This window comes from Phyllobates terribilis, unplaced genomic scaffold (assembly GCF_046119375.1).
Source record: "Phyllobates terribilis strain yellow unplaced genomic scaffold, ASM4611937v1 Scaffold_2__4_contigs__length_985480577, whole genome shotgun sequence".
Classification (NCBI taxonomy): domain Eukaryota; kingdom Metazoa; phylum Chordata; class Amphibia; order Anura; family Dendrobatidae; genus Phyllobates; species Phyllobates terribilis.
In genome coordinates this window covers 834,004,134-834,031,314 of record NW_027362762.1, presented here as the reverse complement: position 1 = coordinate 834,031,314, position 27,181 = coordinate 834,004,134, and the positions used below count along the sequence as shown (strand labels likewise).

The following is a 27,181-nucleotide window of genomic DNA, read 5'->3' as shown; positions in this document are numbered from 1 at the left end:
GGCATCCGCCTTAACATTCTTAGTACCAGGGATGTAAGTAACGGAGAAATTAAACCGCGAGAAAAACAGTGCCCACCTAGCCTGACGGGCATTCAGGCGCTTGGCAGCATCAAGATATATCAGATTTTTATGATCCGTAAGAACCTGAACGGGAAATTCCGCACCTTCCAAGAAGTGGCGCCAGTGTTCAAATGCGAGTTTAATAGCCAATAATTCCCGATTACCAATATCGTAATTCAGTTCAGTCTCCGAAAAAATTTTTGAAAAAAAGGCACAGGGATGTAATCCATCCCCGTTATCCTGAGACAATACTGCGCCAACCCCCACAGAGGAAGCATCAACCTCAACCAAAAACGGCTTAGTCACATCAGGCTGCATAAGGATGGGAGCAGAGGTGAACCTCTCCTTGAGATACACAAAAGCTTCAATAGCCTCAGAAGACCACTGAACCGCATCAGCACCTTTCCTGGTGAGATCGGTCAGAGGTTTGACAATACTAGAAAATTTTTTTATGAATTTTCTGTAATAATTGGCGAAACCTAAAAACCTCTGTATCGATTTCAAACCAATAGGCCTAGGCCATTCCTGTACAGCTTGAACTTTAACCGGGTCCATCTCAAAGCCTTCGCTGGAGATAATGTAGCCCAAAAAACTAATTCTCTGTACAGCGAACTCACATTTCTCCAGCTTAGCAAAAAGCGAATTGTCCATTAACAACTGTAATACCTCACGTACGCTCAGCCAATGAGACTCCAGATCCGGCGAATAAATCAAAATGTCATCCAAATACACAACCACATTTTTGCCGATCAAAGGTCTAAGGATGTCATTAATAAGATTCTGAAAAAATGCAGGAGCATTAGTAAGACCAAAAGGCATAACCAGATTCTCAAAATGACCCACAGGAGTGTTAAAAGCAGTCTTCCATTCGTCACCCTCCTTCATGCGCAACAGATTGTATGCCCCCTTAAGGTCAATTTTAGAGAACCACTTGGCCCCCATTAACTGGTTAAACAGATCAGGAATCAATGGCAGTGGGTAAGGATTGCGTACAGTAATTTTGTTAATCTCACGAAAATCCAGACAAGGACGTAAACCGCCGTCCTTTTTTTTTACAAAAAAAAATCCAACCGCCACAGGAGACTTAGAGGGCCTAATGTGACCGGCAGCCAAACTTGTCTGTATGTATTCCTCCAAAGCCTTCCTCTCAGGAATAGTAAGGTTAAATAAACGACTTTTAGGAAGAGTCGCTCCAGGGACAAATTCAATTGAACAATCATAGTCTCTATGGGGAGGCAAAACCTGCGATTCCTTCTCAGAAAAAACTCTCCAAAAATCCTGAATAGGAACAGGCAATTCTCCCCTATCCAAAGCTGCAATACGCCCGTTACAACACTTGTCATAACATTTATGGCTCCAGGATTTAATTTCACTGGTAGACCAATCCAGTACAGGATTGTGAAATTTTAACCAGGGCAATCCCAATATTACTGGAGAAGGCAAGTTATTCAAAACTACCAAATCCAATTTCTCATGGTGAACACCATTAATAGTGAGAGGAAATTCACAGACCTTGAGAGTAATATTCTTCAAAGGGGAACCATCCACAGAAACCACAGCAATGGGGGATGATAAAGGTTCGGGTTTTAAATTGAGTCTTTCCAAGAATCCCCCATCAATTACATTCAGAGTAGACCCACAATCGACAAACACCCGAAATTCCATTAATTTTTCCTGAGCAATCGTGGAAGCAGCTAAAAATACACCCTTGGAATTTAAACAGGCAATACGGGCATGACTGACCATTTTTTTTTCTTTCTTCATATGAAGCTCACAGCCTTTAATCAAATGACCAGATTTTCCGCAATAGAAACACAAGCCTTCAAAAAATCTACGGTCTTTTTCTTGAGAGCGAGGTGCCACCGATCCAATCTCCATCGGTTCACCACTGTTAGTACACACATTCTCATAACCAGAAACTGACATAGCAGAGGATTTGCTCTCATTAACCCTTGCACGCAGTCTCCTATCCACCCGTATAGCTAATTGCATAGCCTGTTGCAAATCTTCAGGTGTAGGATAAGCAATTAGCAGGTCTTTAACCCTTTCATTGAGCCCAGCAAGAAATAGACTTTTCAGAGCAGAATCGTTCCACCCTGTTTGAGTAGACCAACGACGGAAATGAGTACAATATTTTTCCACATTACCTGATCCCTGTCTCAAACGTCTCAACTCAGTCTCAGCTGATGCGACACGGTCAGGATCATCATATAATAGCCCCAAAGCAGAAAAAAAACTATCCACTGATCTGAAGCATGTATCACTAGGTTGCAAAGAAAAGGCCCACTCCTGAGGCTCTTTGCGCAAAAGTGACATTATGAACCCTATGCGCTGGGATTCATCCCCAGAGGACTTGGGTCTCAAACGAAAATACAATAAGCAAGCATTTTTAAATGAAAAAAATTCTCGGTGTTCACCAAAAAATAAATCCGGCAAACATACCTTAGGCTCCAAGAAATGTGCTCCAGGACAGTTACTCACGTGCTGACGGAGCTCGGCCACCTCCAGAGAGAGTCCCTGCAGGCGATGAGCCAAATCCTGAACCGACACCATGATGGAACAGAAAAATCTTTCCTTAGAGAATTTGCAGGCTGGACTTACTGTTATGTTCTGCTACCAGAGCTAAGGAAAGAGAGGAGATCTGTCCCTACGATAGAACTCAGCTTTATCCCTAAGATGTAACAGGGAACCTGATCCTGCGATCAGACCTGCTAAAGTCCTAAGCTAGTCTGTACGGAGACCTATAGATGTGGGGAAGGAATCCCTACAAGTACTAAGGACTGGGAGGAAAATGGGACACCTCCTAACAGAAATAGTAGCAGACAGACAAACAAACAAAATAAATAGAACAAAGAGGTCCGTAGACCAAGCAAACTAACAGAGTTAGATACAGAGCACAGGCTAGCTAGAAAGTAGTTATACAATGAAGTCCAGCAAAGCCAGAAGGGCGGAGCAGGATTAAATAGGCCAACAAGGTCATGTGACCAGCAAAGGAAAAAACCTAAGAGCAAGGTTCTAACAGCTGGGTGTTGTAGTGCAGGGGTTGATGGCGCAGCAAGAAACACAGAGACAAGGAAGTGCAGTCCCAGGGTCTTTACTGGTGCTGATTAAACAAGCCGGGACTAGAGTACTGGCTAGAAGTGGAAGTCCGGGCAGCCTGGAAGCAAGTAAAGAATCCTCCTTGCCAGGTGAAGTTGGAGGCCTTCCCTTTCCACTAAACTCTTTGGCCCTGCTACTTGTAGCGATGCGGTGGCCCTCAATCCCTGAGTGCGGCGTTTCTGTGCTCACCCGTATGGCAGGCATCTCGGGCCTTGCTGGCGCGTCACTCCCTCGTGGCGGTGCTGGACCCTGCGGTGCTGCTGAGCCTCCGGGCGTCTGATGGGGCCAGGAGAACTGCAGTCGCCTGCCCTCCGGTTTCTGCGGCTAGGCCTTCAGTGCCCCACAGCCTCGGACTCCGGTGTCCGGTTCTTCAGTGTTTGCTCCTTCTGGGGTGAGCTGCCGCGCAGCTCCAGTCCCCAGCTCCTCTCTTCTCGACATCCTCTCTTCAACTCCTCACCCTAAGACTAATTAACCACGCCCCCAGATACCAGTTGCCAAGGGGAGGTGCTCCCCTTGCTGGTCTGGAGCCAGGAAAGTGTTGCATGTTTAGTATACCTGACTAGGGGACCCCTGCTTGCTTCCAGGCATGGCATTACCTCTTTTGAGGAAGGCAATGGCACTGTGGCAACCGGACCCCTGGGGTGCCACACAGGCGGCTCTTGGAAGTCTTCAGGAAAATGGTGCCAGAGGCTGCGCATGCGTAGATTGCTCAGTGCCATCAGCGCCATTTTACTGAAACCCACTATTAGATCAATCTGCACAAACACCGCCCATGACTAGGACTAATGGTGGGCTTCAGTAATATGGCGCCGGTTGCACTGAGCAATTTACGCATGCGCAGTTGTTAGCGCCATTTCCCTAAAGAATTCCAAGAGCTCAATCTGTGCAAGCGCCGTCCGCGGCTGGGACAGCATCGGCGCAAAATTTTAAATAAAGAAGAATATCCAAGAGGTAACGTTTCTCCTTGTGGAAAGTGACATGTTAAACATGTCAAGATGAGGAGACTTTTAAGCCGCAATGCTCCTCTGGGAAATATGCAAATTGTCTCTTCAGAGAGGAAGAGGGCTAGAACTCTAGTGCCAAATATAGGAAGTAGCAAACCTAAAAGTCAATATGAACCCTTTAACAAGCCTTTTCACATGACTTAGGGTTTTGGCTATTATCCTAAGTCATGTGACAAGGCTCGTTAAAGTGTCCATATTGACTTTTAGGATTGCTACTTCCTATAGCTGGCACTAGAGTTCTAGTTCTCTTCTTCTCTGAAGAGACAATTTACAAACAAAGAAGAAGAAAGACACTCAGACACCGCAGAGGGAACGGAACAAAGCTGAATACCCTTCCCACAGTCCCACCCCAATGCACAAAGACATGAATACAAGGAAACTTCAAACAGAGATTAAAGAAAATCTACAAAACGGATTTCTTCACCCCAGGTATCATATTAATCAGTATGACAGCGCCAATATGGCCCTGTCTGTACTATACTTAGTAAAATGCTGCTGGCAGGCTCTCTTTAAATGGGGGAATTTTTGGAGCTAAGACTTGGATCAACAAGGGACATTTTTCTATTTTTTTGGTGGGGTGTCTTGGGAGGGAGACATTCGATCCTCAAAAAACACGAAAATGTGAAATGCCCCGTAGACTATAATGGATTATCCATGAAAAACATAGATCACATATGTGGAAAATTCTTTCTCCAGATTGTATTTATTTTTACAATTTTTTTAGTTTGCGTCTGTTTAAATCTTCCTATACTTTTTACAGGCACATATAATATTAATGTTAGATTTTGGTAAGGTGACCTACTTTTATATTCAGCAGTATCCTATATGTAGATACAAAACTTAGAAAAGCATCATTCATCTCATATTTTCCCTATCTTTCATCTTTGTGATGTTATTATACAGAAGACAGTGTTCCATCTACTCATTATTATAGCTGGATACGCCGACAGAGAGGCGCAGAGCGTGCGGTTAAAGATCAGTCCTGAGGATGCAGCATTTCATAAAAGGAATTCTTCCAATTGAAATATTTGCAACTGGTTTCCTCGTGGAGCCCCTTGATAAAACAAGGAGAATTTTCCAGTTCCCCCTTTCCTATCTCTGCACCCTGGCACTTTGCATTGTTCAGGTATACCAGTCATGTATTCACCAGTTCCCTGCAAGCTCACAAAATCATCCAAGTACATAGTTATTACACCTGCAATAAAGAACCAGACTATAATTTTATAATAATTATGAAGTGCCGAGTAGCATTCTCTCTTGGCTCCGTTATCTGGAAAGTTAGAACTAGGGCTAGGTCGTCATGCCAAATTTTTGTAATGGTAAACTTGTGGATTGCTGCAACCATTGATGGATCTCAATGTTTCACCAAGGAGAAACATTGATATCCTAAAACAGTCTCAGTAATATGTGATGATAATGCAAATGCTGCACACCGCCAGGTCACCACGGAGCCCTAGCCTGAGATTGGGGCTACAAGGGGACACTGGGTTATGAGACAATTCTCTGATAGGTTACATGACCAAAACCCATCTCTGTGACTTGCTGTTATGGCTATTCTACATTCCTCAACATTGAAATGGCAACACCAAGAATGAAAAGTCATGGTATTATAGAAATCAAAGGATAGATATGGTAATGATTTGCAAATGATGAAAAAATTGAACCAAAATTTTTGAAACATCTCAATTTATACAGTATCAGTATAAGCCCCACATGCAAAAATACACACACTTACACACCTTGGCTGCTATCAATGAGGTTATTAATGGTTGTCTGAGAAATGTTCTGCAGCGCTGAATGGACTTGGGCAAATTATCAAGATCCGCTGCTGCAATCACCAACCAATAATATCCCAGATATGCTCAATGGCAGACAAGTCTGGAGAGGCTACAGGCCAAGGTGGCATGTTTAGGCCACCCAGGCTGCTCACAGTAGCACAAGCAACATGCGGCCTGGTGTTGTCATGTTGACAAACGGCTCCAGGGACACTTTGGAGAAATGGCCGTACCACCAGCTTCAGAACCAAATAAATGTAATGCCGAGATGTTAGTGTACCTGGAATGAAGACTAGAAGGATCCAGCCACCATATATTATGCCATCTTAAACCATAATCCCAGGACTGGGACGAATGTGACGTTGCCTAGTGAAGGCCTCTTTATGGTGTTGCCCATGTGATCTGCAGACCAATCTCTGGCTGTCATTGCATCAAAGACCAAGACGGTGCTATTTGCTGAAACTGATAAATGTCCATTCCAGCCTCCATCGCTGTCTTGCTCTGCACCATGATAGCCTTTAAGAACAGTGGTGTGAGATCAATGGAGCACCTGTAGTTGAACATCTGGCTCGGAGCCCAATGTTGTGTAAACTCCATCTGCTGGTTTGCATAGACACTGTTTGACGCCTTAGGCTTGGTATGTGATGTCCAATTTCACTTGCAGCACAGAATAAATCAACCGTGGAACCAGTGGTGCTGCAATTTTTCCAAATCAGTTTTTCAATACAACAACTCAAAGTGCAGGTTGCTCATGCTGTTAGCAGACTGCATGGCCTAAATGTGCTACCATGTCCTGCAGCATCTCCAGATTTGTTTGCCATTGAGCACATCTGGGAAGACAATGGTCGGCAATTGCAAAGGAAACTGCCAGCAGCGGATCTTGATGATTTGCGGCCCAAGTGCATTCAGTGTGGCAGAACATTCCTCAAAGAACTTAACTTAATAACTTTGTTGACAACATGTTAAGGAGTATAAGTGCGTGTATCTCTGCATATGGCCCTCGTTCTTGATACTAAATAAATTGAGATGTTTTTAAAATGTTATCATTTTTCATTATTTGTATATCATTAACATGTCTATCAATCCTGTGGTTTTCATAATTCCATAATGTTTCCTTCTTGGCGTTGCAGTTTCAGTGCTGAGAAGTGTGTTTCAGAGCTGTGGTGGCTGTAGAAAAAATAGCCAAATTGCAGACACGTCGCATGGAAGTGACTTGATGCACGCAGATTACAATGAAGTCTATGGGAGCAAAGTGCAACTTTCGAACTGTGATCATAGATGGTTGCATGATGTACAATCATTAGTTGCGAGGTCGTGTCATTCTATGTGACTGCAGATTTCCAATTCATGACAGTGTGCAATGTGTACACTGTCACGATTTCCCTGTATTCCCAGGGCAAGTGGACGGTCACATGACTGTAAATATGCTATTTGCAGAGTTGTGCTAGTGTATCGTGGTGTTGGGTGGCAGTCGTGGGTGAGGGAAGCATCCTTCACACCCCACAACGCTGCAGGAAAATGGGGGTTGTGGCTAGGTGTGTGTGCTGCTGTTGCCTTGGCAATACGCCTCTGCAGACCTCATGCTGCCATTTGACTTGACAGGCCAGAACCAGATATGGTAGAGATGAATGAGGGAGACCAAAGTAAAAAAAAACCTTTTCTTTACTTCGAAAAAACTTGATGGCACAGGTGTGGCACACCAGAGGGTCTGATTGCCACAGTGCTATTGCTTCCCTCAAAAGTGGTAATGCCATGTCTGGAGGCAAGCAGGGGTTTCCTGGTCAGGAACATAACACATGCAACATTTCCTGGCTCCAGACCAACAAAGGGAGACCCCTCCCCTTGGCAACTGGATCTGGAGGCGGGGTTAGTTTAGTTCAGTGCAGGAGTTGAGGTTAGGACATCAAGGAGTGAGGAGCTAGGGACTGGAGCTGGAGATAGCTCGTCCTAGCTGGACTACACAAGGAACCGGACACCGGAGTCCGAGACTGTGGGACCCTTCAGGCCCAGCAGCAGATACCGCAGGGCAGGAGATTGCAGGTCTCCTGGCCCCATCAGACACCCGGAGGCTCAGCAGCACCGAGGGACCAGTACCGCTACGGAGGAGCGAGGCATCCACAAGGCCCGAACTGCCAGCCATACGGGTGAGCACAGCACGTTACACTCAGGGACGTGGGCTAAATCACAGCTACAAGCAGAATAGCCAAAGAGAATAGTGAGAACGGCAGGCCTACAACTCCACCTGTCCAGGAGGACTCTATGCTTGCTCCCAGACTGACCAGACTCTTATCTCTAGCCAGTACTCCTGTCCAGGCCTGTCTAATTGCTACCAGTAAAGACCCTGGGACTACACTGCACGGACTCTGTGGTTATTTCTGCACCGCGACACCCTGCACAACCACCATCATCCACATGTGGCACCCCAGGGGTCTGGTTTCCACAGTAACAGCAATGTTATGTCTGAGAGCAGGTGGGAGGTCTCTTGGTCAGGGATCCTATGCATGCCACACCTCCTGCCCAGTCCTGGGAGGGGAAGAACTTCCCCTATATAAACCTAGGGCTGAGGCAGGGTTAGTGAGTAGAGAAGAAGTAGAGACAGAGAAGAGAAGCAGATATAGGAAAAGAACATCAGGAGCTCTGTGGGAGCAGTGCTATAAGGAGTCAGGGGCTGGCAGCTGCAGAGCTCGCCCTGACTGAGAAGCTATCACCGGACCCGGAGTCCGAGGCTGTGGGGACTAATCTTTACCCAGCAGCAGAAACCGCCCGGCAGGGGATTTCAGGTCCTCTGGCCAAGAAACCCGAAGGCACGGTCACACGCGTGGGACCAGCACCGCCGTCGTGGAGCGGACGCCACTAGAAGGCCCCGAGTCACCGGCCATACGGGTGAGCACTACACGGTACAGTCAGGGACGTGGGCTACTTATACCCGCCTCTAGCAAGGTAGCCAGAAGAGTACAGTCAGTTTGGGAGGCCTACAACTCCGCCTGGCCAGGGGAGATCCCATCTGCTCGAGGACTGACCAGGCCCCGATCGCTAGCCAGTACTCCGGGAGGGTCTATCTTTATCACCAGTAAAGACCCTGAACTACACCGCATCGTCTCTGAGTGATTCCTGCTACCCCCATCATCCACGTCGGCTGCCCTGAGGCCATACCCCTCCCGTTGGGGGTGATACTACCACGCTGCACAATCCTACCACCGGCCTCAGCGGTCTGCCCTGCAGCGGCAGCTCCTTCGCTGCATTCAACGGGTGGCGTAGTCGTCCAACATCTACCGCTAATACAACGCCACTTAGTCTGACTCCCTGGGCACGGACCGGGTCACCGCCACGAGACTACAACCCTCAACAGATCCGGCTCCGGGTAAGCTCCTGCATGCGCAACGCTGTGCGACACAGGCCCAGGGGTGCGTCAACTTTTGGCGTAGTCGGCAGGATCTCGTGCCCGCAACCACCGGGTACTGCATGCCTGAAAAAGACTGTGAAAACTTACCCGTGGTGAAGATTCCCGCCATCCGGCGCCATCTTCCGCTTTCTTCCCGCCATCGGTGGAGTTTTCCCGCCATCCGGCGCCATCTTCGGCCTTCTTCCCGCCATCCGTGGAGTTTTCCCGCCATTGGACGCCATCTTGAGGACGCCGCGCGGGAAGAAGAGGGGCGTGGACTCCGAAAACGCGCGAGAACTGAAGTCCCGCCTCACGTCCGGACGTTGCGTAAGGTCCTGGAAGGAGCCCAGCAGACGCCGACGTCACAGGAGCGCGACGGAAGGTCCTCAACCCTGACGATCCACTGCGGAGCCGCGGCCTACGGAAGAGGATCATCGCAAGGTAGGCCACGGTCCACTAGGGGGGAGAAGGATGTCGGATACGGAGGAGAGCTTCACCGCTTCAACCCCCGCCAGCGCCACCGCTGTTGCGGTCATGCCTTTCACCATGCCCTATATCCCGGGGGCAGCCTGGCTACCCCAGTACTCAGGGGAGTCACATACCCTGCATGACTTTAGAGAAAAGCTGGATAGCCTCTTCCAGGTGTACCCCCTCACAGAGGAGCAAAAATTGAGCATCCTGGTGGCCCAATTAACCGGGGCAGCCCAAAGGGAGGTAAAGTCCTGGCCACCTGGGAGGAGGACTGTCGCAGAGATACTAACCCAGCTAACCGAGGAGGAGCTGCAGTACTACCAATACGAGGAAAGCCAAGAGGACCCGGACGGGTCTGAGGACTACCCTCAGGAGGGAGCACAAAGAGGACATAGCTACTGAAGGGAAGTAGCGTGAATAAAGAGCTGTAAATAGTTACCCGTAAGGGTACAAGGACTGCTGCTAATTAAAATATGGTCCCCGTTGGGATTAGTGAATTGTTCCCCGTGTGTCCCTATCCCTTACCAGGCTGAGGACTGTGAGCAGCCATCCCCTATCCCTTACCAGGCTGAGGACTGTGAGCAGCCAATCCTTATCCCCACTGGCCGAGGACTGAGAGCGGCCATATCCTGTAAATAATTATGTGTTTCTAGTAATTTATAGGAGTCCTTGGTGGATTTACCGGGAATCCTTTGTACAGTTAGTGGAGCGTAACCCAGGATGGACTAAAAGACTGTTAAAGACTCGGGGAGGACAGACCCCTACCTGGTTACGTCTCCCTGTTTTGGTGAGATGGACACCTTTGTTTTCTTCAAAGACTGCACCCGGTTGCGGACACACCGTGACCATCTTTATGTGTTTTTCTTATTGTATTATTATTGTTTATACCTTGTTATGTTTTTCTAAAAATATGTTTAGTCCCGGAGTACTAAATTTCACTAGGGGGGAATGTGGCACCCCAGGGGTCTGGTTTCCACAGTAACAGCAATGTTATGTCTGAGAGCAGGTGGGAGGTCTCTTGGTCAGGGATCCTATGCATGCCACACCTCCTGCCCAGTCCTGGGAGGGGAAGAACTTCCCCTATATAAACCTAGGGCTGAGGCAGGGTTAGTGAGTAGAGAAGAAGTAGAGACAGAGAAGAGAAGCAGATATAGGAAAAGAACATCAGGAGCTCTGTGGGAGCAGTGCTATAAGGAGTCAGGGGCTGGCAGCTGCAGAGCTCGCCCTGACTGAGAAGCTATCACCGGACCCGGAGTCCGAGGCTGTGGGGACTAATCTTTACCCAGCAGCAGAAACCGCCCGGCAGGGGATTTCAGGTCCACTGGCCAAGAAACCCGAAGGCACGGTCACACGCGTGGGACAAGCACCGCCGTCGTGGAGCGGACGCCACTAGAAGGCCCCGAGTCACCGGCCATACGGGTGAGCACTACACGGTACACTCAGGGACGTGGGCTACTTATACCCGCCTCTAGCAAGGTAGCCAGAAGAGTACAGTCAGTTTGGGAGGCCTACAACTCCGCCTGGCCAGGGGAGATCCCATCTGCTCGAGGACTGACCAGGCCCCGATCGCTAGCCAGTACTCCGGGAGGGTCTCTCTTTATCACCAGTAAAGACCCTGAACTACACCGCATCGTCTCTGAGTGATTCCTGCTACCCCCATCATCCACGTCGGCTGCCCTGAGGCCATACCCCTCCCGTTGGGGGTGATACTACCACGCTGCACAATCCTACCACCGGCCTCAGCGGTCTGCCCTGCAGCGGCAGCTCCTTCGCTGCATTCAACGGGTGGCGTAGTCGTCCAACATCTACCGCTAATACAACGCCACTTAGTCTGACTCCCTGGGCATGGACCGGGTCACCGCCACGAGACTACAACCCTCAAGAGATCCGGCTCCGGGTAAGCTCCTGCATGCGCAACGCTGTGCGACACAGGCCCAGGGGTGCGTCACACACACACTGCCCTGCAGCTAACTCTCCCTGTGGGGAGTTATACTACCCTTGCTGCCAAACCATCAGCTTCAGAGGACTGTTCCGCAGCGGCGGCCTCATTAGCCGCACTCCACAGGTGGTGTAGTCGGACATTATATATAATCTACACACCTAAATTACCCTTGGATTGACCACCTGGGTCACGGACCAGGTCATCGCCGCGGTGACTACAACCCCCAGAATCTACAGGCCCGGCTCCCGGTACCCCATGGCCCAGGGGGCGCGTCACAGGCACAACACTTCATGAATGCTTCTTCTGCCTTATGCAGATACAGGAACTTTCCAGTTACAAATGGCAGTACATTACTTTCGTTACAAGTCTCTACAGTCTAGCAAACCATTATGAGAAGTTCCATCGTCCCTTGTGAGGACCGCATGAGGCAAGATATGTCACTATGGCCCCTCACAGCTGCTCTCAGCTCCCAGCTCATTTGTGAGGACCTCACTGGCTGAGGTGTGTCGGTACAGCTCCTCACTATAACCCTCAAAGTCCATTTGATGAGGGACACAGATTCCCTATTGAACCACTGCATCTTCAGCAGTGGAGAACTTTGTGTCTAGGAGAACTTGTGTCTCAGTATGGCAACACCATATCTTTCTCTCTAATATAGATAATTGTTTGCTTAAGCCCTGTTTGTTTGAGATAAGGAATCCTTCCTACAGCTTAATCCCCTTTAAATTGGGCCTTCTGGCCTTAAAGGCCCCGTCACACATAACGAGATCGCTAGCCAGATCGTTATTACGTCACGGTTTTAGGATCGCTGGAGAGTCGTTTCGTGATCGCTGGGGAGCTGTCAAACATGCAGAACTTCCCAACGATTTCGGCCGCCCCAGCGATCTAACTAACGATCTCGGCAGTCGTTGGGACGCTTTCACACAGCAGCTATTTCAACGATCCACACCTTGATAGGGACTGTACTGTGTCACAAAGGCGTGCATAAAATTACGCAAAATCAGGACTCAGTCGAATGAACGGATATCAACAGCCCGGAGAATTCTGCTAGGATCTGCAATCCAGCACGAGGTCAGAAACAAAGGATGGAATCGCTATTCTGTTGCCTTCTTTATGCACGGCGGAAAATGAGAACGCTGTAGCGACCACCAATCGGGGACGAGGGGCGCGGAAAAGTCTAATTTATGCACGCCTACGTGTCTCAGTTCTGAATCGCTAACGAGGTCGTTGATAAGGTGTCAAATACAGCGATGCACACTGCCCAGCGGGAGCGCAACGACCCAGGAATGGTCCAGGAAGCTTTGTGACGATCAGCGATCTCTCAGCAGGGGCCTGATCGTTGCTACCTGTCAGACATAACGAGATCGCTAGCAAGATCGCTATTGCGTCACAAAAACCGTGTCGTATCAACGATCTCGCTAGCGATCTCGTTATGTGTGACGGGGCCTTTAGCTAAGGAGCTCGTCCTCCTGCTCACCTGAGCCATGTTTTATCCCTTTAAAAAGGCCTTCTGGCGATATTACATTCCATTAATTAACCCTAGAACGCATGACCATAAAAATCTACACTTTCACATACCTGGGGCCTTTTAGGCCCGTGTGCAAATAACATGGAATAACTCAAACAAAAATGACAAACAACTATATACCTGAGGAATACCTAGAGTTTCAAAATTCTAACTAAAGTAATCTTGCAGAAAATAGAAAACAATTAACAGGGCGGGCCTGCGAGGCCCCAGGTATGCGTTCTAGGGTTAAGCCTCCTGGGCCTGGGCAAAGGACCTCATCCTCACCTCACCTCGTCCTCACCTTTATCTCCACTTGGCTTCCTGCCTGAGATCCAGACTCCTGCTGCCATGAGATCCTTGATTTCCTTCAGAACAAATTATCTGACATATTGTGGTCCCACAAAACACACACACAGAACACCATTTCTTTACAAGTCTGGAATAGCTAGACCATAGGTCTGTTACTTTTCAAGTACTGTCTCTATCTGAACTATAACAGGAAACTGTCTCTGCTATGTGCCCACATAACTCATCCCATCAAGGGCTGTTGCCAACAATTAACCGTGTCTGCTGCTGACTAACTGTTGCTGGGCAGAAAATAGATAAAATAGCATTTTAAAACATCACAATGCATTATGTAACCATCAAATCTTTGAGGGAGAGTGTGGGCAGCTTTTTGACTCCTTTCCACTCACATACTGGACTAGGTTCTCATCCGCTTCTTTCAATGATCTATTGAGAAATTAAGAGAAGCACAGGAGAATCTAGTCGGCGCTAGTGACTCCACAGATTTCATCTTCATAGTGGTTGCTCCCATCCATGTGCTAAAAAAAAACCCTGAAAGGGCCATGTTTCTTTCATTGCTCAGGAACTTTGGGGGTCAGGAAGGTCATACTGCCATTAATCATAATACTATGGCATATATCACAGACATATGCTATAAAATTACAAATAAAAACACAAAATATAAATAACATCCTATGACAGTAAGTTGTCTACATAATTGTTAGGAAATATGGCAGTAAGGACTCCATTTTCTCATATGTGAAAAACTGAGCTTTTATTTCAGTGTCCAGGATCCATATTTGGTGGACTGCACTCGGTTGGCACACAGATGGCATCTGACTGCTATCCATTCTTTTCCTGCACCCTTAAATGGGTTTCATACAAAAATCAGATAAAAATATTTCTTTGTTTTTTTTGCTATCTGCAAAAAACAGACATGTGGAAATGCTGATAGATCATAATGAGAATGATTTGTAACCAATGAAAACATGCAAGAATAATGGTAATCTGATTAAGATATAAGTGTTTCATTACCCTGAAGTGCGACATCTGGTGAGGTCTTCCAGTGCAAAAGACTCTCTTTGCAACTGTTTTCCAATCCGGTCAATAGATAAGTATCCTGATTAAAGTATTCTCCTCTAATAATTCCCTGATAAATTATATGACTTAGACAATCCATAAAATATGTAAGAAAAGGACAATCGAAAGCTAAAAATATGTCCCTGTAGGTGGCGCTCTAGCGTTAGATATTGTAGTGTAATATATAATGCATTAGATTCTAATGGTTTCAAAATAGATCCTGGTGTATAAAGACTGATAGCTGGACAGCTGTAGTAAGTTGCAAAACATTTTCCCCTAAGGCCACGGCCCCACTACCAGTATATGGTCAGTATTCGGTCAGTATTTTTTCTCAGGAGTGGGAGCCAAAACCAGGTGAGGAAAAATCAGAGAAAAGGTATCAGAGACAAGTCACCAATTCTGCATTTATCACCCACTCCTGGTTTTGGCTCCCACTCCTGAGAAAAAATACTAATGAATACTGATAAATGGGCCGTGGCCTAAAGCTGCAACTGACATGATTGCATACACAATACAGGGTTAACAATATCAAATGTGAGGGGCACTACTAAATACAGTGCAAGGCCACATGAAGTTGAGGCTACAGCTGGTTCATCCAATAGAAGATGACATGAAAGTAAGGAAGTGAGGCTAGACTAAAGGACATGCCACCATTCAGGACAAAACTTAGTATATAAAGGGGTTATCTGTAAAGATGAGTGAACGCGAACTATAAAGTTCGGGGTTCATAGCGGACATCTACAGTAGTGCCTGGAGCAGAACTCCGAACATGTACTTCTCCTGGAAGTTCGTTTTACAGGTCAGGAGTCTGGGGAGGACAGAGAGATTTTCCAGCTCCAAAGTTCGGGTCTCCATTGATTACAATGGGGTTCGGTTTCAGGTTTAAGTTCGGGAACAGTTCTGGTACCTGAACCGAACTTTGGACTAAAGTTTGGTCAGGTACCAGAACCCAAACGTCAACGGGTCCGCTAATCCCTAGTTATCCAAGCAAGATGAAAAGTTTCCCAGGGGGTAAATCATTAAAAAATAAACTAATTAATTCTCACCTACCGGCACTCACCTGAATCCAACACAGGACAATCCATCATCTGTGTTGACATAGGTAGAGAAGACGTCACTGCTCAATCATCAGCAGGACAGCTCTGATCTATGACTGGATGCAGAGGTCAGGAGACTTGAGCAACCCGTCATTGGATGTTTAATGATGATGTGCTGCTCAAGTCACCTTACTGCTGCAGACAATCACAGGCCGAAGTGGTCCTGCTGCTGGTGGAAGAGTGAGATTTCTTCCTGTGTCATTGCAGACTACAAATTGACCTATGCTGATCCTGGTGAATACCGGGCAAGTATGTTTTAGAGATCCAGTCCAAAAGGAACTTTTCTTTTTGCCCAGACAGCCCCTTTAAGTTTGACCCAAAAGTTTTCTTTCTGTGCTTTTATTCATGCACATCATTATATGGATTGCTACACCTTAGTTTGTATGAGAAGCCGCAGCAGCCACATACTGTAGTTTGCATTTGCTGCAGGCAAAATAGTGTAATACATAACATTAGATGAATTGCCAACAATGTATTAATGAGATCTTCATTCATTCATTAATTGTACTTATTGCTGCCTATTGGCTTTTGAAGTGTTTTTATCATTGTCCTTTTTGTACATTTGTATAATCAATTTATTTGTACTTACGGAGATCCCTTTCGCACTTGCATACTTTTTTCTCTTTTTGTCTTAAACGGTATGTGTGAGATTGATCTACTTGATAGAGGAACCCTCTTAGTTTGCATTTTTTAGCCCACAGGGAGTTGCAATGACTGCTTCTGGTGGGTGAACTCCATGTCATAATACCCAGGGGTACAGTAAACCAGATTATTAAAATAAAGTAATTGTGTATTTCTTTTTATAAAAATATTGACATTAAAAGGAGCCTTTCAAGTGTTTTTTGCACTCTGCCCATCTAAACTGGCATCACTACCATGCTCTTCTGCTCCTTTATTTTCTAAAGCAGATGCCAAATTTTTACATCTCATAGACTCTACCGTCAAGGTGCTGGATATGTTGTACGGACAAATCATTATGGACGTGCTCTAATCCCACCTAATTTGGCTTGATTGATGTTCCAGAAGACAGGGTAACTCTTTTCAAAGCCTATCCTTTGGGACATCAATCAAGTCAGATTGGGCAGAATTGGAGCACAGCCAGGTTGACTTGTCTCCCATGAGAGACTATATCTTTTTTACTGCCCAAAAGTTATTTTCATATGGCATGAGGGGTCTTTGAAAAGTATGTGTCATCAGAATATGACCTACTAGATGGTGGCCCGATTCTAACGCATCGGGTATTCTAGAATATGTCTCCCGATGGTGGCGTACTTATTTTAAATCTGCCGCCAATTGGTCGGAGACAGTGTTTAAATTTGGCGCCACAATCGCAGATTGGTGGCGGCGGGCGGCCACGAGCAATCAGCAGAGCGGTGTTTAAATTTGGCGCCGATATCGCTGATTGGTCGCGGCCGGCGGCTGCGACCAATCAGCGAACCGTGTTAGTGAGGACTGGGGAGCATCCACCTACCTTATAATGCCCCATGCAGGATGTCACTCCCCCCCCCATATAATGCCCCATGCAGGATGTCACATCCCCCCCTCCGTTATAATGCCCCATGCAGGATGTCACATCCCCCCCTCCCTTATAATGCCCCATGCAGGATGTCACATCCTAACCTCCCTTATAATGCCCCATGGAGGAAGTTACATCCCCCCTCCCTTATAATACCCCATGCAGGATGTCACATTCCCCCCTCCCTTATAATGCCCCATGCAGGATGTCACATTCCCCCCTCCTTTATAATGCCCCATGCAGGATGTCACATTCCCCCCCTCCCTTATAATGCCCCATGCAGGATGTCACATCCCCCTTCCCTTATAATGCCCCATGCAGGAAGTCACATCCCCCCCCTCCCTTATAATGCCCCATGCAGGATGTCACCCCCCTCCCTTATAATGCCCCATGCAGGATGTCACATCCCCCTCCCTTATAATGCCCCATGCAGGATGTCACATCCCCCCTCCCTTATAATGCCCCATGCAGGATGTCACATCCCCCCTCCCTTATAATGCCCCATGCAGGATGTAACTCCCCCCCCTTATAATGGCCCGTGCAGGATGTCACTCACCCCCACCCCTTAAAATGCCCCATACAGGATGTCACACCCTCCCCTCCATTATAATGTCCCATGCAGGATGTCACATCCCCCCCTCCGTTATAATGCCCCATGCATGATGTCACACCCCCCCCCTCCCTTATAATGCCCCATGCAAAATGTCACATTCCCCCCTCCCTTATAATGCCCCATGCAGGATGTCACATCCCCCCCTCCCTTATAATACCCCATGCAGGAAGTCACATCCCCCTATATAATACCCCATGCAGGATGTCACATCCACCCCATAGTGCCCCATGCAGGATGTCACATCCCACCTCGCTTATAATGGCCCCTCCATGATGTCACACACCCCCACCCCACCATTTAAAGCCCTATGCCCCCATACAATAAAAAAAAAAATCCAATACTCACCTCACTTCTCAGCTGCTGCTCGGGAATCCAGCGAAGCCGGCATCTTCCCGCTGTGCTCTGTGACCGCTCAGGAGAGAGCGCAGTGTAAAGACGTCACAGCGCTCTCTGACCTGAGACGTCACAGAGCAGCAGCAGCGGAAGACACAGGAGATGCTGCGGAGGCACGGGGAGGGGTAAGTATGGCGCTGGGTGCCGGGGCCTTGAGCAAGCGGGGGGAGGGGAGGAGTGGGGAGGAGTGGGGAGAGGAGGAGAGGGGAGGGGCATCACACTTGCCGTCGGGAGATAAGCGGCCGTAGCCGCTGATCTCCCTACGGTAGCCGCATGGAGGTCAGCTGCGCCTCCGGTCGGGGGACTTATGCTGCGAGAAGACGGCTGCATCTCCCAGCTGCATCGTCGCTGACCTCCGTGCGGCAGATGAGCCGCTAACTGCCGCCATCTTTTTCTGAAATGCCGCGTCGCTGATTGGCCGCGGCCGGACCAATCAGCGACGCGGGATTTCCTGGACAGAATGACAGAAGGACAGAAGGATAGACAGACAGATGGGATAAGACGATTATATATATTAGATTGTTTTGGGAATTTTTGTTCCCACTGGTCATTGCGACTATTTTAGACTCCTACGTCCTGTTGTTTCACGAAATCCACATTTACATAAGCAGCAATATTCTGACTAAGACCCACTAGGAGCCTGTGCAAAGGTCGTTGTGAAGGGAAGGAGAGCAGCAGAGTGGTGACATCACCTATTGTGAATGGTGGATCCTGTGTTATCAGCTGGGTATAGAGGTGTTATCAGTCATTGTAATCCTGCCTGTGTTAATAATCAGTCTGCTGAAAACTCTTCCTGGAAGGACAGGAAGTATGAGACTAAAATAGCCCTACTGGTCAATATGAAAATTGCAAGATTTCTAATTTTTTTAATACAGATTGTGATATGAATAAAAAAAATGCAGACATTTTTTAAAAAATACAGTATATATTTAGCCCAAGCCTTGATTTAAACAATAGATAATTTTTCGAGGATACATTCCCTTTAACGTTTTTTTATCCAAACTAGGCATCTGCTTGGCTAGTAAACACGGTTTTAGAAATTACTAGAGCAGAACATTATGGTAGTGGTGGCAGTAAAAAACAGATTCCTGATATCATGTGCCAGACACATATCAGAAGTTAGCTTTTATACTCATACTGTTCAACATTAACCTGCTTTCTGCTACTGAAATATGCAATATATGGGCTTTTGTAATTACAGGTTGTGGGACATTTTATCCATTACCTCCTAATTTTGCCTCCTCCTTTCCCAGACACAGACATGGAACACCTTATGACATGAGAACACAAGCTTCTTACATGCTCAGTGCTGTATACAGCTCCTCCAGCCAGACTTTTGGCTATAATATAAGATAATTATTAGAAGCAGTGCTAATCAAGACTTGTTTTAGCCGCCTTCTAAAATGTCTCTGCTTTTAAGATGTAAATTTTGCAGCTGTGACTCAAATGAAAGAGAATATTTATGTGTGTGTTGTGTTGGGTGGAGATATCTGATGGGCTGGTGAAGCCTCTCCACATTAGGATGGAGTATGTATGACAAGTTATACAGCTTGATTTCAGTAATCTACTGCATGTTCTCATAACCATTACATACTATGATACATAAATTAAAAGGTAAAATTTATCTACATGATAGATGCTGAAAACTGGATTTAAATGGTAACTGATTTGTGAATATGTGTTATATGTTGTTCAGTATTGTTAATCAGTGGGGGGTCTGGGTCCTGAAAACTGTATACCGTAATTGGCTCAAATCAAAAGTATGTGTACAGGTTCAATAGAAAGTCTATTGGTCGGTGCACCGATTGGCTTGTGGCGCTCGAGCATAAGCTATTGGTGATTTAGGTTATTTTGGGTGTAGTTCCTAAGCAGTACTCAAAAAGGGCTAAAATTCTATAAAAGTTTTGTTATCATTTAATCTTCAATTTGGATAATACCCTTTTATATTTAAGGGGGAATGAACCCTAAAAAGAGATGCCTACATAATTGTGAGAAGATTGCAATGTTGGTGGTCCAGTAGCTTTTTTAGTACAGCTTAACTTCTCACATACAACTCAGACAATTTTGCTATTAGAAATCTCAGACAAAACGCTCAACAATTGCCCTTCATTTTACTAACGTTTACAAACTTATGAAATGAGACAAGAGGGTTTAGGTGGTCTCAGTGGTGGACACAGACGGAAAAGGACCCTTGTGCAAGAATATGTGTCCCTCTTTGTGTCTGTGACAAAAGCTGATTGCTGGTTTGAAGATGAAAGTGGGGCCCTTTACCTTTTAGACCATTATGCGGCTACACAAGTTGCACAAATGATTTATCCACCCCTGGGTGGCCTGTTCTTTTGGTGGAAGTTCAAGTTCTCAGGCTCCACCATTGAGATGTTTCCACAAGTTTCTCTGACCTATCAGTACATCACTTTTGGATAGATTTCCCTATTTACATCATTCATCAACTTTCTACCTCAGTTTGGCCACAACTACCAATCTATCCTTGAGACTTAATTAAAATAATGTGACCAACTACCCATAACACCAAAGAGAAGTTTGCTGTCTAACCCAGTAGAGTCATGGAGCTCAGTAGTTAGCACTTTTGCTTTGCAGCACTAGGGTCCAAGGGTTCAAAACACACCATGGACAACATCTGCAAGGATGTATCTTCTCTACATGTTTGCATCAGTTTCCTCCAACACTCCAAAGACACAGAAATAGGAAATTTAGATTGCCAGTCCCAATGAGGACACTAATGATGATGTTTGTAAAGTTCTGAGGAAATTAATGGGAGTAAAATTGTAGCATACATAAATATGTAGTACTAGATGGAAACAATGCCATATCTTTTTAGAAAATGTCATAATTACTCCAAAGCAATATTAGGCGCTGCTAACACATCTTTATAATTTTTCAGATCAGCTTGAGTTTGAAATGGAGGAAAAATGCAGAATTCTGGAAGCCAGATACACAGAAAAAGAACAACTGAACCTCCAGTTAAAAAAGGATCTCTATCTCCGGGAGAATCGAGTTGCAGCCTTGAGATCTAAACTAAGGGACAAAGAAAGACGTTTCCTGGAGGAGCTGAAGAGAAGAAGTCACAGAGTGACCATATTAAATACAGAACTGCACAAACAAACTGAAGCGGCAGCTTATTTGTCCTTCCAATTGCATAGCTCCAAGCAAAAGCCGCAAAGCTTACAAAACAGCTGCCAGGTGACCTCACGACCACTGGACATCGTAGGAGTCAAGCAACCTTACCATGAAGGAAGAGTCAGGCGGAGAGTGCATAAGAACCACAGCATCTGGAGACCTGACTGTTCCTTGGGCTTAGATAAGTCAAGAGACTGTTTTCAGAGAGAGCAAATGACCAACTATGATGATTTGGAAGCCATGCCAGATCCCGCTCTATTTTTATACCCTAAGAGGTATATGCAACCTCATCGACAGAGATCAGACACAAAACCCCACTTTGATAAAAGTGCTTCAGGCCCTGCTAGTGGTGGTCTGGCAGCAGGCGCTCAGTGGTCGGAGAGACTTTCATCGGATAATGAGGATACGCCACCTCCTATTCCTATTGTCAAAGCAAAACTTCCAAAAAGTGAGAGAGGAAAGAGGAGGGCATTGGCTCGACAACACTCACGAGACTCAGAATGAAGCAGTACATAGATTTTATTTGAAGGATATGTAGCAGAACCTAATAGGCCATAAACTGTCTGACTGAAAGAAAAAGCGGGTACTTCAGTAACATACATGTCCACTGACATTTTGGATTTTAAGGAAGAGTCTCCTTTTGTTATTGTCTTCCTGTGTTTGGCTGCAGTCCTCTCCCAATGCCTAATGACAGAGTATTGCCCGTGTACACTGGACCACACATTTCCTCCAATGCCCTTCTTTTAACAAGTCCTGCGACCTTATTTTTGTTATAATTCTATTTTTATATCATTCATCTCAGTTCTGAAGGGATTCATTTATTATAACCTAAGCAACAATAACCATAATTTATAAATCCTACAAATTCTTAACCTCATGAAAGCGAAAGAAAGACTATGCACTACTCTTGGAGGATGTTTTTCTTTTCCCAACACAGTATTTGCTTATTCCTATGACTCCCATACAGTAGGTCTCTTTGCTGCTTGGCCTCGCTATCTACCACAGGAAACAATTGTTTAATTGGCCCCTGGTTCAGGATAATCAAAATAAGTTAAGTTTTTTCAATTTAAGGAAGTTTAAATTTCACAATTTTTATTAGAACAGATGTCAATACAAAATCATATTACACGCTCAAGGAATTCAGGAATCAGGTGAATGAACTACAATATGATTTTTCTACAAGGAGAAAGATGCTCTATTTATTTTTACATTGTCCGGAACTGTATATTAATCCTCCAGTTTGCACAACTGAACATGAATGAGCTGGTTTCTCAATATCTGATTTGCGTCAATTAAATTTTTCTAGTTGATACCAAAGTAATAATACATCACAACTAGCTGAAGAAGTATTTCCTATAGAGCTGTACGCCATGTAGACAGTATTATTAGGCTTAGAATTATGTGATGATGTCATTGATGGCTAGTCAAGAAGACACTTTAATTATTCATCATCTAATCTTTATGAAATAGTTACTTTGCTTGCTCCATCCTTGCATTTCAACCTTCATTAAATTTTCGTCCAGTGCTTGCTTTTTTTACCTTACTCATGAAAATTTTAGAGGAAATGCCCAACATGCACATGATAAGACAAGGCCTTTCTCTAACAATTTTTTTTTTTAAAAGTGATTTTCTCATTCATTGATTTATCCTCAGGCAATGTGGAAGCATTAAGCGATTACATTTAGAACTGCTTTGGGAATATGTGATTTTCTTTTAGAGCTCTGCAATTTGCATATATATAAATCAAAGACAGGTTTTGCATTTGAAATACTTGACACTTTGGATTTTGTTCTGTTTATTCCTTTTGACAAGTTTTTTTTAGAAAAGAGTTGCTAGCACGTCCCTTTCCTCAGAATTGTGCAGTCAGGTGCAAAATCATTTTTACCTGTGAAGGATAACGAAAATGTACCGGTCCCTAGCGTACATATCTGCATTTCAGTAGGTAACCTCGTCTTGTGATAGGCATGACCATGATCCTCATTGCTGGTTCCTGCTCTTTAGAAGTTAACATTGAAGAAGCATCATCAAATATTGGACAAAGGAAAGGAATGGCAGGAGAAACAAGGGACTGTCAATTGGGATTGAGCCAACAGAGAAGATCTCCTCTTATTTTGAGATCATCATTCACACATAGGGATTAGATTAATACAATAACAGGTGGGTTATACATTATATATGGCTGTTGGGGCCAATGCCACTAAGCTCACATCTTTGTTCTTCATATACAACCACTATAGATATTGTACTGTGCTCTTCCATCTAATCATAAATCTGTAACCTTGTGTGGTAGACTCTAACAACAATACAGTAAAGGGATTATCCAGGACATTTTTTTTACTATGGGCCTAAAAACTAACAGGCAGGTAGTTGCTAACTACCTGCCAGGTCTAGCAAGTGCTGGCACAGAGCGGTCATTGACCCCTCCTGCTGGCGATTTAGCCACTCAATGTCAACAGAAGAGCTCTTTCTCTTCCAGGATGTTCTGTCAAAGGGGCATGACTGCTGACATTATTCTGATTGACAGCTTGTACTCCACAGTTAGGCAGAAGGGAGTCAGCTGTCAATCAGCATCATGTCGTCAGTCACGCCCTGTCAACAGAGCAGAAGAGAAGTCACTGTTCTGTCAGCGTGACGTCCCCTGCAAGGAGAAGCCTGTGACGATTCTGAGTCGGCAGAGATCTGCACTGGGCACAAAAGGCAGGTAGGTAGCAACTACCTGCCTGTTTATTTGTTTTTAAAAAGTCCTGAATAAACCATTTAACATTTCACATTATAGTTCTGCTCTATATGACTCTTTGTACAGTCACAAGCTTTTACATTTTATATTGTATGCTGATAATACAATGTTCAGTACCTATTATAATAATGGCTTAACTTGAAGCTCATGGGCCCCAGTGCAAACTCTCCAACAAGGCCCCCAGCAATCACAGATCTTTCATAGTATTGGTCTTGTCATATAGGCCTAAAGGACCTTTTTGGCCCTATTAGCTCCAGGGCCCAGTTGCAACTGTAACCCCTGCACATACTATACTTACACCCTTATTAACTGATCATATTAATTCATAATATTTATATATATATGTATATATATACACTGCTCAAAAAAATAAAGGGAACACTTAAACAACAGAATATAACTCCAAGTAAATCAAACTTCCGTGAAATCAAACTGTCCACTTAGGAAGCAACACTGATTGACAATCAATTTCGCATGTTGTTGTGCAAATGGAATAGACAATAGATGGAAATTATTGGCAATTATCAAGACACCCTCAATAAAGGAGTGGTTCTGCAGGTGGGGACCACAGACCACATCTCAGTACCAATGCTTTCTGGCTGATGTTTTGGTCATTTTTGAATGTTGGTTGTGCTTTCACACTCGTGGTAGCATGAGACGGACTCTACAGGCCACAGAAGTTGCTCAGGTAGTGCAGCTCATCCAGGATGGCACATCAATGCCAGCTGTGGCAAGAAGGTTTGCTGTGTCTGTCAGCGTAGTAGCCAGAGGCTGGAGGTGCTACCAGGAGACAGGCCAGTACACCAGGAGATGTGGGAGGGCAGCAACCCAGCAGCAGGACGGCTACCTCCGCCTTTGTGCAAGGAGGAACAGGAAGTGCACTGCCAGAGCCCTGCAAAATGACCTCCAGCAGGCCACAAATGTGCATGTGTCTGCACAACCGGTTAGAAACTGACTCCATGAGGGTGGTATGAGGGCCCGACGTCCACAGATGGGGGTTATGCTCACAGCCCAACACCGTGCAGGACGCTTAGCATTTGCCACAGAACACCAGGATTGGCAAAGTCGCCACTGGCGCCCTGTGCTCTTCACAGATGAAAGCAGGTTCACACTGAGCATATGTGACAGACGTGATAGAGTCTGGAGATGCCGTGGAGAGTGATCTGCTGCCTGCAACATCCTTCAGCATGACCGGTTTGGCAGTGGATCAGTAATGGTGTGGGGTGGCATTTCTTTGGAGGGCTGCACAGCCCTCCATGTGCTCGCCAGAGGTAGCCTGACTGCCATTAGGTACCGAGATGAGATCCTCAGATCCCTTGTGACATATGCTGGTGCGGTTGGCCCTGGGTTCCTCCTAATGCAGGACAATGCCAGACCTCATGTGGCTGGAGTGTGTCAGCAGTTCCTGCAAGATGAAGGCATTGAAGCTATGGACTGGTCCGCCCGTTCACCAGACCTGAATCCGATTGAGCACATCTGAGACATCATGTCTCATTCCAACGTCACGTTGCACCACAGACTGTCCAGGAGTTGGCGGATGCTTTAGTCCAGGTCTGGGAGGAGATCCCACAGGAGACAGGAGACCATCCGCAACCTCATCAGGAGCATGCCCAAGTGTTGTAGGGAGGTCATACAGGCACGTGGAGGCCACACACAATACTGAGCCTCATTTTGACTTGTTTTAAGGACATTACATCAAAGTTGTATCAGCCTGTAGTGTGTTTTTCCACTTTAATTTTGGGGGTGACTCCAAATCCAGGCCTCCATTGGTTAATAAATTTGATTTCCATTGATGAATTTTGTGTGATTTTGTTGTCAGCACATTCAACTTTGTACAGAACAAAGTATTCAATGAGAATATTTCATTCATTGAGACCTAGGATGTGTTATTTAAGTGTTCCCTTTATTTTTTTGAGCAGTATATATATATATATATATATATATATATATATATATATATATATAAAATATATATATATATATATATATATATATATATACATATAGTACATTTTTATTTTCATGCACATTGTTACAGAGACTTTATAAAAAAAAATGTTGTTTTATAATTTGAATATTTCAGTTATTACTCTTACAAAGTTCCAAATTCCCTGCATAGCTATAGCACGTGCGTGTATAAAATAGCAAGATGTACAATTTACACATATGCTTTAAAGCGCACCTGTCCTTTCAGGAAACTTTTTTTTGAGAATGAGCTACCATATGTGTGTACATAGAGAATAACATTATTTCTGGCCATTATATGACTTGTATCCTGTATTATCTACCAGATTTCTCCTATGCGGGCTATGTCGCTTGTTTTCAGTTGTCTCTGAGCTAGTAAGTGGGAACTAGCTGCTATGATACCTCCCATATGCAGTACACAGACACATCAGAGAATCCTGCTCTTCTTTCTCTGTTTAGGTTGCTTAGTCGACTCCGTGAACCAGGGAGGGACCGGGCAGGTGAACCAGGTGCCACTCTGGGACCGACCTTGTGTGAGAGCAGGTGACTCTCATGGGTCAGATGACAGGAGCTGACCGGTACTGCGGATGAGCACGGCAGGAAGGCTGGCGGGTGATCAGGGTAGATAAGCAGGTGGGTACGGCGGATAGTCAGACAGGTGCTCCGGGTAGGCAAGCTGGCGGGCACGGCAGGTAACTGGCAGGTGCTCCAGGTAGGCAGGCTGGCGGGCATGGCAGGTAAACTGGCAGGTGCTCCAGGTAGGCAGGCTGGCGGGCACAGCAAGTAACTGGCAGGTGCTCCAGGTAGGCAGGTTGGCAGGCACAACAGGTAACTGGCGGATGCTCCGGGTAGGCAGGCTGGCGCTCACGGCTGATAGACAGACTGGCGGGCAGGACTGTTAGACAGACTGGCGGGCAGGACTAATAGACTAGCGGGCAGAACTGTTAGACAGACTGGCGGGCAAGGCTGACAGGCAGCGGGACTTAGAGGGCTGAGGAAAGTGTTAGCACACAAAACAACAACCTTGCACAGGCACCTCCATTTTGGAGGAGGTGCCTTATATAGGGGAAGTCCTCCGGCCATTGGCCAGGGACTCTTTAGGATGGTGCGCGCGGCC

At 45.8% G+C, this 27,181-nt stretch overlaps 1 protein-coding gene across 1 annotated transcript in view; it reads left to right on the top strand.

The window, feature by feature from the left end:
* Nucleotides 1–26,010, top strand: part of CCDC92B (coiled-coil domain containing 92B) — a 128,332-nt gene extending 102,322 nt beyond the window's left edge. The window contains exon 4 of the mRNA XM_073667800.1: nucleotides 21,127–26,010. Coding sequence (XP_073523901.1) covers nucleotides 21,127–21,866 — 740 coding nt within the window. The 3' untranslated portion in view covers nucleotides 21,867–26,010. The remainder of the gene's footprint in view (nucleotides 1–21,126) is intronic.
* Nucleotides 26,011–27,181: the final 1,171 nt, after the last annotated feature.